At 36.2% G+C, this 12,401-nt stretch overlaps 1 protein-coding gene across 4 annotated transcripts; it reads right to left on the reverse strand.

Moving 5' to 3' along the window:
- Nucleotides 1-4,626: 4,626 nt before the first annotated feature.
- On the reverse strand, nt 4,627-10,082 carry LOC147542381 (calcium-dependent mitochondrial ATP-magnesium/phosphate carrier protein 3-like). 4 transcript variants are annotated; one of them, XM_086634440.1, is made up of 7 exons: nt 9,281-10,082; nt 9,008-9,125; nt 8,402-8,877; nt 6,532-7,311; nt 6,330-6,420; nt 5,727-6,225; nt 4,627-4,799 (listed from the first exon to the last, which is right to left on the reverse strand). In XM_086634440.1, exons 3-6 carry the CDS (start codon nt 8,817-8,819, stop codon nt 6,036-6,038), a joined length of 1,479 nt encoding a protein of 492 aa, XP_086490566.1. In that variant the 5' UTR covers nt 8,820-8,877; nt 9,008-9,125; nt 9,281-10,082; the 3' UTR covers nt 4,627-4,799; nt 5,727-6,035. The 4 variants fall into 4 exon arrangements, with proteins under 4 accessions (XP_086490566.1, XP_086490569.1, XP_086490567.1 ...); XM_086634443.1 differs by having other exon boundaries at nt 6,330-6,400; nt 9,281-9,548; XM_086634441.1 differs by having other exon boundaries at nt 6,535-7,311; nt 8,402-9,125; nt 9,281-9,695.
- Between the last annotated feature and the right edge of the window lie 2,319 nt (nt 10,083-12,401).

Consider the following 12,401-nt stretch of genomic DNA (forward strand, 5'->3'; position numbering starts at 1 on the left):
AAACAATTTTTTTTTCGAAAAATAGTTTTTTCCGAAAGCCGTCCTCGAAAAAAAACTTTTTCCCCAAATTTCTTTTTGAAAACCTTATTTTTTTCACTTTCCCAAAAACCGATTTTTTCGAAAAACGTTTTTTCCTGGAAAAAATTAGTTTGGGAAAAAACAATTTTCATGAAGCAAAAAAGTTTTCAGTAAATTTAAGTTATCGAAAAAACGGTTTCGAGAAAAAAAATGATTTTTCGGTAAAAAAAAGTTATTTGGAGAGGTTTCGAGAAAAAAAAAATGATTTTTCGGTAAAAAAAGTTATTTGGAGAAGAATCGATTTTTCGGGAAAAAAACTGTTGTAGGAAAATCAATTTTCGGAAAAAAATGACTTTTGAAAAAAAATACTTTTTAAAATAATTATTTTGTAGAAGGAATTATTATTTTTATTGATTTTAAGTTTGAAATCTATATTTATTAATACAATATTCTAGCAAATTATAGGGGGTAAGGTGAAACTTTGATCTAATACAAATTTTAGAACTAGGAATCCTTAGGACTGAAGAGTCCTAAGATTCTTGGTAGACAAATAAATCATGAATTTTTGATTCGTATCAAATCTCACTTTTGATATAAATCCTGCAACCTAACACATCATTAATATATTATGAGTTAATTGTGCGGTAATGTCATGCTCTTGCAGACTTGCACATTTGAAGTACTCAAGGTTAGGTTGCTAGCATGTTCTGCACTATTATACTGTCACAGTGGCAAAATAGTACTTCTGTTTTCGCCTATGCGATCCATCCATGTATCTCAGTGATCTGATCTTCTATTCTCCATGTGGCTTGTTGATGGCCGTTCAATTGCAATGATCCCTCCTCCACTATAAATTCTCCATGTGGCTTGCTGATCTTCTGGTCATCTAGTCGCCTTACAGCGGTTAACAATTGGTTGGCCAAGTGGTCCAATGTTTTGGCATAAACTCTAAAATTCTGGAGGTCCTGGATTCGATTCCCGGAGGTGGTTTCCATGGTTTATTGAACTTGAATTATTAAGGTAATAAATAATGTTGTTGGGCTTTAGGCCATAGTTTAGTTGGGCTATAGGCCCGTTCTTTGTAAGAGTTTGAATTCGGCTTTCGTGCTTATCACATCTTTGATGTATCAATGTTAATGTAATGACTATCGTAGATCGTAGTGAATTTCCAAAAAAGAAAAAAGAAAGCCTTACAGCACGCTGTGGAGAGCTAATTGTGGATTGAACCCTCGTTTCAAAGTTGCGATGATCCCTCCTTTGTTCTTCGCTATTGTTGTCGTAACACCTCTAATAACAATCGAGATATTTTTAATAATAACAATTATAATATTTATTCAATTCATAACATACAATATTTCTTCTTATTATTATTATATTAACATGATATATATTTCAGTTCTAACCTGTTAACGACACGTAATACTGTAACTGACTAACATGTGACTTTTGAAACTAAATGTAAAAAAAAAAAAATACTGCGTTGGAACAAAATTATCCAGTGTCATATTAGAGAAAGGCCGGTGTTACGGGGAAATAAAGAAATTTTCCGAGGTGTGAAGTTTTGGGTGGAAACAAAAAAAATTACAACTTTTTATTTCCGCAAACAACCAAATCCTAATACTTTTTAGCTTCTTCTTCCTTTCACCTACTACCACCATCTCCGGCAACTTCCGCCATTTCTGACAACTTCCACTATTTTCGACGAACCACCATTTCTGGCGAAGGAGAGGAGCCCCTTCGGCGGAGCTCTGGTTTCCAGACGAAACCAGATTTGATTTCGTTTGGAAACCAAACCAGACGAGTAGATCTGGTTTGAACAAACCAAATCTGCTCGACTGGTTTGCTCCGGCGAAGGGGAGCAGGCGCAGGGGCTGCTCCACTTCGCCGGAGACAGAAGAAAGAGAGGAAAAGAGAAGATAGAAGAGAGGAAAAGAGAAGATAGAAGAGAGGAAAAGAGAAGATAGAAGAGAGGGTGAAGAAAGAGAGAGGCAGAACAGAGAGAGGCATAAGAGAGAGATAAAGATGATGAAGTCGTCCGCCGTCGCCGACGATTTATGAGGTGTGTTTAGTTTTAGTTTTTTAAGTTTTCCACGGTCTTCTCCTAAAATTTTTCAGCTTTCTCAAAACAATGGCCTAGAGAAAGGGGAAAAGGTAGGGAGATATCTTGAAGGGATTAAATTTTGGGTGAATAGTTTGTTGGGATCGATCTGACGTGGATCCACCCGACCACCTCCAGAAAAGTCCAAACACGTGAGGAAGGACTGTGCCCCCACCAATATTAACTTCATTCATAACAAGTTGAAAGAAAAAGAGACAGGGACCGACTGATACAAGTTACTCATCTCATAACGAACTATGTCGACAGAGAAAACAAAACGTCCACGTCGCAACTATTGGTCGGGTTATAGACTGCCACATCATCATCTCCATCACCTAAAACAATAAAACAATAGACAGTGCCGTGGCCTGTACAGAGCTGAGAACAAATTCACCGCCGCCGCTCAGTGTCTAGCGATGAATCTAGCTTCATGCAGACTGAGTTTTGCACTAATTACAATCCCAAATGGAGACGGGTTCAGATTTAGCTCCACTAACACTGAATTGGGATGCTTACTCACATGTCTAGCGGAGTAGAAAGGGCATGATGACTTCGATGACCACTTTCGACTGAGAAGATATAGTTTTTAATCAGAAGCATAATCAACTCAGTAAGTGTAGTTAGTTCTACCTAAAGATTTGGCATTGCGAGGAAAAGCAACTTTTGGGAGAGTTTAAGTCTTGAGTAAATAATAATAGAAAGAGTTAATTCCTATATGGCCCCTACTTTGTGACCAGCTTCTTTTATGGCCCCCTTTTTTTCTTAAATTCAAATATGACCCCCTATTTTTAGATAAATGTCATTACTACCCTTCTTTATTCTAAATTTAAAACAATAAAAAAAAATTATTTCCACCTCACCCCTCTCTCTCTCCACCTCATCTCTCCCTACACATCATCTCTCCCTACACCTCACCCCTCTCTCTCTTTCTCTCTCCAATTCACCTCTCTCTCTCTCCAACTCTCCTCTCTCTCTCCTACTCACCCCTTTCTTCTCTGGCAAGGTGGCCGGCCGGAAAATTCTCTCTCCTTCAAACTTAAAAAAAAAAAAAATTCTCTCTCCTCTCTCTCTCTCTAAATTTTTTTTTTTTTAAAAAAAAAATCTCTCCACTCTCTCTCTCTCTAAAACTCCGGCGAAGGGGGTTTCCCTTCGCCGGAGATCTGTTCAGGAACAGATCTGTTCGTGAACAGAGTTGTTTTCTACCCTTGCCTTTTCTCTCGATTTCTCTAGCAAAATATGAAGAACAAAAAGAAAACCGTCTCCTTACTCCACCACCAATCACCGCTTTACCTTCCACCGCCGAGCCAGTCACCGCCACCGCTTAACGCCTTCCTCCGCCGAGACACCTGGGTAAACTCAATTTCGGAAGAAAACCCCTAATTACTTTATTAATCCTGGTTCCTTTAGATCCGATCAAGTTAATTGGTCCTGTGTTGGTCAAGCAATTGATGAGATCGATTTTCCCAATTTTAGGGTTTTTTCAGATCTAAGTTTTCAACTTTTGTTATGATCAGAACGAGTTTGGTTAATGCTTCTTCTGCCCAGAGAATAAGTATCAATTAATTGTTCCTTCAATTACTTATTTCGACCCATTCAATTTGTCTACTTTATTTCGAGTTATGCATATGTTCCAAATCAAATCGACTTTTTCTAGGTTTGATGTTTGAATCAGTTATCACCAAATGAAGCACTTCTGATTGATTGATTGTTTTCTATTATCATGTGGGTTATCATTTGTTTTATGAATGGGAAGATAAGTGTTCGTGAAACAGATTGCTGTTCACGAACAGCAATCTGTTCGTGAACAGAAGCTCTGTTCACGAACAGCAACTCTGTTCGTGAACAGAGCTGCTGTTCACGAACAGATCTCCGGCGAAGGGAAACCCCCTTCGCCGGAGTTTTAGAGAAAGAGAGAGTGGAGAGATTTTTTTTTTTAAAAAAAAAAAATTTTAGAGAGAGAGAGAGAGGAGAGACAATTTTTTTTTTTTTTTAAGTTTGAAGGTGGCCGGCCGGAAAATTTTCCGGCCGGTCACCTTGCCGGAGAAGAAAGGGGCGAGTAGGAGAGAGAGAGAGAGGAGAGTTGGAGAGAGAGAGAGGTGAATTGGAGAGAGAGAGAGAGAGAGGGGTGAGGTGTAGGGAGAGATGAGGTGTAGGGAGAGATGAGGTGGAGAGAGGGGGTGAGGTGGAAATAATTTTTTTTATTGTTTTAAATTTAGAATTAAGAAGGGTAGTAATGACATTTATCTGAAAATAGGGGGCCATATTTGAATTTACAAAAAAAAGGGGGCCATAAAGGAAGCTGGTCACAAAGTAGGGGGCCATATAAGAATTAACTCTAATAGAAAAGTATATATTAGTCTCTACTTCTCAATTACTTTTGTTTGTAGTTGTAATTGGTTTCCTTTGTGTCAACATGTGATAGCCAACTGACTTAGTAGTTCCCTCTCAACTACCCTTTTTTAGAGCTAAACTCTTTCACAACACAATACTACCTACTAATAGCACACTTGAGTCTGCAAGTGAAATTTTCTAATTTTTGTTGTTTCTCTCTCTACAAATCAGTAAATAGAAGTATACTTGTGCAAATGAAAGATTTGCAAAAAACTGTTTAATTACAAAAAAATAAAAGTAGTTATCCTTGTAGTAGTTGATTTCCCAAACCTAGTATGTGTGATTCCATCAACTGAAATAAAAAAACTTGCATCAGCTAAGAAACCCCATAAACCTTTTGGGTTAAAAAGAAAAAATCTGTATTCATTTCCAAAGACCAATGTTGCACAAGTGGAAAATCCTAAGACTAAAAGAAATAAGTGAAACTCCAAACGAAAATTTATCATAAACATATGGGAGATGCTAGGTTCACAAAAAAATTTGACAATTTTTTTTTTTTTTGCCGAAATGACGTGCCAAGATTCTTTTCACACTTTGACTGAATCTGGACCGTTCTCTTTATGAACGGATTCAGTCAAACTTTGAAAAGAGACTTGCCACATCATTTCGGCAAAAATTTTGTCAAATTTTTTTGTGAACTTGACATTACCCCTATATACCAAGTGCTCATTCATCACAAGCTCCAGTGTTGAAATCATCGTGAACCTTATTTGTCAGTCCATTTATCTCTAGAGCTACATTTTTAGTCAATGCCATGTTTACTACTATCTAAATTTGGTCTCTCATCTAGCACCATGTATGTTTTTTGTGCTCTCATAATAGTCGTAATCCAGAGTCCTGACCATGTCAGAATCTCTTACCAACAACTTGAGATATCCCAAATTATTTCCTGTCTAAGTTCATCCCTCTCCTAGTGTTTGTACCCTAACTGAGTGGCGCATAAGACTTGCACAAGATCCATAAGAGAACATATCGAGAGTACCTTACGCAAACAAATATATGGAAGTAATATGACTACTAGACCGAAATGAAAATGATTCGGAATAGCTTTAGCGAGGACAAGATCCATGAGAGTATTTTCTCGTGAATGGCCCTTAATACAAGAATATATCAGCTAATAGGGAACTACTGCCTGAAAGATTCACTATAGCTTTCACTATATACTCATTCTAGTCATATTCTACTACAGAACTGTATATGAAATGGAAAAGAGTTGTACCTGTTAGTGAGGCAGATAATAGGTAACTCTTTTATCTTCTCATTGTTTTTATTCCCAAAATGCCTGCAAACTAATATTACGCGACCATCAGACCACATACATGGGACTCTTGAGGAGAGTATTGATAACTAACTGAAAGAATCTGTTTTTTTTTTCAAAATTTTAAGGGGACTAAAATGAAATAATCGAAACTCCTAAAGGATTAGTAATGTTATTATCGTCATCATCGAGAACATCGCCACCACTGTCAGCCCTGTAGTCAACATTGTCAATTAAGGTACCTAGCATCAGTCAGAGCTACACCATAAGTTACTCCAAATCTAGACTCTTTTTCATGCTCTCATAAACTAGGTAAGTAATGCTTGCAGACGGGACAACTTTGAGCATATTAGGGAAGATTCCTTTGTACAATCCTCTAACCCCTTCATGTTGAATGGTTTTCCAAAACACATCTAACATCCCCGTATAAGCAGTTGAATTGGCCCGCTGAGCTTGCAATCTGAATCCGGACAAGAATCAGTATCAAGATTTATATAGTACAAACATAACACTGGATTCAACTTTGATATGATCATATGAGAAATTAATTTTGATAGAACTTACCTTGTTCTAATGACCTGTAATGGATAAACACATGTAGCCCCAACTGCTCCTGAAATGGTACCACAACCAAGCTGTACAAGTGGCCCGGGTTCTAATGAGAAACAAAGACTGTCAGGTAGTACTACGATTTTAAAATGTCTGAACTAGAGATTGCTGTCAAGTAGAAACAAGAAGAGGAGAATTGTTGGTTTGATGTTCTTACCACCTTCAGTGAGAATATATGTTTTGGACATATCCTTCAATGTCTCGTAGGCAGCAAGGTCAATGCCTGCATATGGGATAATACCAAGAAGAGATGGAATGAGGCCTCTGTAAAATGCTCGAGGTCCCTCCTGAACCCAGATATCCCTAGAAAGTGCACTCAGCTTAGGAGCTTTTCCACCTTCACAAGTCTGTAACCGAGTTTTAACCAGATCCATTGGGTAAATAGCAGTTTGCGCCACTGCTCCTGCCAAACCACCAGCGACAAGGCGCCCAGAAGCACCAATATCACTAATGTCTTCCCCTCTAATCTCAACGATGAAGTTCTTCAGCATTTCGTATGTGTAAAACCTAATTGCGCTTTCAGGTGCTACTTTTGTGACATTTAATCCATTCCCTCGGAAAAATGCCAAAAATTTGCCTTCTTTCCAAATTTCTCTTATTGCTGGCATAATACGGGCTTGTTTTGTTTGAACTTGTAATATCACCTTTAAACGATCAAGAGGAGCGGTCGCAGTACGAGAAGTAGCTCCTGCGACTCCTCCAGCAATTAAATATTTACTTGCATGGACATGCTTACTGACACCTTCTGGAATAACAGCTTGGTCTCCAATGTCAACAAGGCAAACCCTTTCCCAGTACTGGTATATGTTCTGAATAGTTGCTTCATGGGGATAAAGTAATAAAAAATCTCTCCATTCTTCAAAGGTGATAGTTCCGTTGTTATCCTTATCTACATGCTCCACAAAACGAGCTAGTTCCTCGTCATCAATTTCAATCCCTGCAAAGGAAGAATGGTAACATCTTATAAGAAGCAATAAGACAAACTTAATTTTTACCTGATTAACATTCAAGCTTAAAGGAACTGTAAGCATTAAAACAACTACTTTCAGAAACAAAAAGCAGTTGAACAACTCAGCAATATAATGAACCATAAAGAAATCTGTAACACACCAAGTTCAGCAAGAAATGGAGAGCGAAAATAAATTCACCAAGCAATAGATTGACGGAAACTTCATAGTTACTATTGTTGCAAGGGAAATCAATAATTTGCTCAATATCGAGAGGTACCCAATTCCTTTCTATAGACTAAATTCAGTTATTCATAATATCGTGTATGAGGCTAATAGTACCTGGTACTCATGAGTTTAAAATTCTTAACCGATGGGGAGAAAAACTACTCATGAGACAGAGGATCACTTGCCGATTTGCCATGTTATAAGATATTAAGATCCACAAAATTGCTTTATTCCCACAGTAAGTTTCATATAAAGGAAAATCCAATAGGCACAGTCCAGGTAGGAGGACAAGCAAATCCTTGATTTAGGGGTTTCGACCTATGGAACTCGAAGCAAAGTAAATACTTACTAATATCCTACTTAGTAAATAGCTGTTTATTCTATGTCCTAATTGCAAACCCGCAAATTTTGTTCCGAAATAGATCCTTCTTGCAAGAGGCCATAACATGTTCCTTCAAATAAGATGGCTATGATTTGAAGTTGGTGAGAACCTATTATAGAAGTGCAATTCTACAAGTCATGTCTCTAATATTTCTTTATTCACAACAACTGTATGGAACAACAGGGTGTCTCGCGAATCATATATTTGGACCTACTTTACATAAAGAATCAGTCGTGGAGATAAGGAGCGAAAAAGTGAACACTGAAACGAGTATAAATCCATATACGGAAAAGAAATCAACTTATAGGCAAGAAGCGGACACGTAAAGTAGATGGCTGTCCTCAGCCAAATAGCATTATTAATAAAGACAATTACCAATAAAGACAAGAAGACTACCAAATCAGTTCAATACCAAAAAGTAATTTTGAAAAGTCTATATAGGAATACGAAATGCATGGTACATCATATACCTGCCTTAACGAGTGCATCCCAAAGCTCTTCTGGTAAGATACACCCATTATGTTCAACATCAATGGCTTGAAAGATTCTGTACAGCTCGAGTTCCTTATCATCCATGTAGCGTCGAAATTCTTGGTAATCAACTCGACCATCTTTATTTGCATCACAAACCTTTAACAAATCTTTTGCATACTTGTACTCTGGCGGTATCTGGAGGCCAGAGAGACCAGTTTCGATTTGAGCATAGTCTAAAAACCCAATACTCGAAGCATCAAAGAAATTAAACAAACTCCGAATTCTTATCTCCCTTTCTTCCTTTGTTTCTCGCAATGCTAGAAGAACATGATCAATACTAACTGGCCCTGCTTTCTTAACAGGATTGCAACCACCCGAAGGTCGTTCTTTTGCAGTTGTTCTCGTTCCGTCCATTTTCAGAAACTAACACACACTCAACAGCTTACCCAAGTTTCAGCCCACTCTCACAACTCTTCAAGTATCCCAATATGACAAAATGATAACTTAACAGTCAATTATCAATGAAACCATTTAAATCCCAATACCTACTAATCAAAGCTATAACAGAATACTAGCTAGATAAACAAAAACAAAGATCCAACCTATTTGCATTTGTACTAATCAGCATTACAAATTTCGATCTGATTCACTCAAGATGGAACAGATTCAACAATCTTCAAGCTCCAAGGATCCAAGTTCCAGTTCTCTAATGGATCAAATCTGAATATTAAAAAATTATAGGTTTTATTAAGATTCCACAAAAGATCAATTAGGTCAACAGAAAACAATAATTAACTCAAAGACAAAACAGAAATTGACCTAATATTTTTCAATCAAAAGAAGAAAGCAGAGAGAGAGAGATTGAAAATAATAACCTCAAAAGTCGGAGTGTCGTCTGTAATTAACCAAAAATCACGGGCTTTTGACGTCGGTGGTTATCGTGGATGACGAGAAGGAGAAACGTTATTTGATGAATGAAGAAGCCACAAGTCGCTGCGAGAAAAAGTCATTAAAGATCAACTTCCGGCGATAATGGATGGAGATATCGAGGTGGATCGCCTGTAAGATGAGAGATAAAGTAGAAAGTAGGCATTTTCAAGAGATGATGATGATGATAACCAAACTGGAAAGGAATTATTCGATGGAAATTTCATTAAAATTTGGGATATTATAACCATTTTTGGATTATTCCGTACACACATGGCTTATTTTATGAACTTTTTTACAGCACTTAAACAAAAGTGCTTTAGCTTATTTTATGTGCAACCAAATGAAGCAAAAGGCTATTTCTTTTTTTGGAAAGTGGCTACAAAAGTTGTTGCAACAAAAGAAGAAAAAAGGACTACCAAAGTCATTACAATGACGTTTGATACATCAAAGAGGTGATAAACACGATAACTGTAGAATTAAATCTTCATGATAACTGTAGAATTAAATTCAGTAAAGAAATCTAGTTCAAATCTCTGTTAGGGTTACGAACAGAAGAACATCATTCAGTTTAAGAAACGATAAAAGATTGGTTGAATAAAAAATAGAACATTGAAGGGACTAAATTGGGTATGTATTTGTTGCGGCAGATGTGAAAATTTAGAAACAAAATTGTTTTTGAAGGAGCAAAATTAGACAAGTCGTGGATATTAACAACCACAACGAAAATGTATCTTGATTATGAGGAGCACCAGAAAAAGGAAGGTGAGTCATTAAATCCCTGAGAACAACCTTTTATCTCATAAAAATAGGAAACACCAAATGCGAATGTAGTGAAGATTAATGTTGATGGCGCTTTCTCGGCAAATCAGGGAGCAACTTTATGTATATCGAGAAAGGGTCCATGAATTTTAAGTCCAAAATAAAGTTCACAAAAAGTTTAAGGTCTAATCTTCCCAGAAAATAGGTTTTTAGTCCTTTTCGTTTTGTAAGAAACATTGTTGATAAATAACGTGTTATGTATGACACATATAAAAAAAAAATGAAATAAAGTATGGAAAACATGAAATAAAGTATGAAACTTTAACAATAAATAACAGGTAATTTATGAAACAAAACAAGAACTTTTAAACAGAAAAATACTGTAACTTTAAAGTATAGACATACTTTAACTAATTTGGACTAAATATCAATTACAATTATTATTTTGGCTTAAAATCCTATATTAATATTAGGGGGGACTAAATATGTGTTTATGGGTAGATTTTTGGACTAGGAACCAAAAAATTCATCGAGAAACTATCAAGGAGAAGTATTAGTATGTGAAACAAAAACTTTTCTAGCAAACACATCTATGGAATCAGAGTGTAGATCAATAATACTTGTGCTAGAGCTAGCAATTCATTTAAGCTTAACATGTTGTGCAATTGAAGTGATGCAAAAACGGCGTTACAAGCATGTTCCACACATTTGGATCGCTCCCCTTGGAAAGTCAGAGCATTAATTGCCAAGATCCATGATATGAAGAAATTTTTTGAATTCATCGTCTTCAAATTTATACCTAGAGAAGGCAATAGTGCAGCCCATTCTTTAACAAAATATGTTTTTGAGAACAATGTAAGCAAATTATGGATGGGACCAACCCCACCTAATTGTATTAAGGATGTTATCCTAAAAAAAAATCATCTGATGCTAAATTCTATTGAATGAATAAAATGCAAATGGCTATTTCATCAAAAAAAAAAAAATTCTCAAAAACGGGCCTAAAGCTTTTTTTTTTTTGAAACCAAGCGAAACCATATTTCATTTTAAACGATTCAATCACAAGCTACATGGATGATAATTTTTATTTCTTTGAGAATTACATGAGATAAGTTCATTGAACTTTCGAATGTCAAGTGCCTCATGAAGGGAAAGAAATTGACCAGATACAAACTCAAATAAAAGACCCTAAAAAGGTCGACAACAGATCCTGAAAATCGAGAATGAAAAGACCCTAAAGGTCGACAAAAGATACTGAAGATCGAGAATGAAAAAGCCTAAAGCTATTAAATTAGTGACCTATAGTCTAACGAAATAAACGGCATAAAGGCCATCTAACTACATTATTTATACTTGTAATAACTCAGGTTCAATAAACTATGGTTTTCGCCTCCAGTGCGAATCGAACCTGGTACTTTCAGGGATTTGGATTTTTATATCAACATTATCAACCACTTGGCCCACCAAACCACGTTGACAAAAGCAAAAGTGATGGAGACCATCTTCCTATTGGGCCTCACGGCCATGGTGATAGTGGGCCTCACGGTCAAGAAGCTACATTAGCGTAGTTTCTATAATTAAGTATTTAGGGTTTCCATAATTATGAGTCTTAGCAATCAAGGAAAGTATTATTAGTAGTTATCTTATTTCCTTATTTGAGTCTATCTAGGAAAGTACAATCTCTATATAAGAGAAGTCTAGTCTGTCTTTGTTAACCAGATCAGAGAATATTATCAACCAAGTTTATTATTAATCAAGTTATTAATCAAGTTTATTGTTTATCGTTATTTTATCAGTTTTATTTCGTTAGTTTAGTTTATTAACAATGGTGGATTCCATTACTTTTACGCTTCCGCAACAATCTACATCAGCTGGTATCAGAGCTTTAAGAATCTGGGAACAGATAATTTTTTTTTAAATACTTCTCATCTTGAATGTTGGAATAATCTTCCGCGTTTAGGTTGGGATCCTTTTAGATATGCACAACAACTCTATGTTGATCGAAAAGATCAAAACAATATTAATGACGTTTCCAAAATCCCTATGTTTGATTGTCAATATCATATAGATTTTTGGATTCAACAGATGGAAGATTGGTTTCTAAACCAAGAGGTTCATGATGAAGATAAGGTTTTTGTCGTGGAACAACATATGTCCGAAAGAATTTATGAACAGTTCAATGCAATGCAATGGAGACTAATTGACGAAGGAAAAAAATTCATAGACGATTGGACTACATTAAAAAATATCTTCAGGTATGTTTTTCTTCCTTTCGATGAATATTTGTCTTATGAAGAAACAAAGATT

The sequence above is a fragment of the Eschscholzia californica genome, unplaced genomic scaffold, assembly GCF_041429995.1.
Source record: "Eschscholzia californica isolate CP2 unplaced genomic scaffold, dmEscCali1.0.p SCAF_4, whole genome shotgun sequence".
NCBI classification, from domain to species: Eukaryota; Viridiplantae; Streptophyta; class Magnoliopsida; order Ranunculales; family Papaveraceae; genus Eschscholzia; species Eschscholzia californica.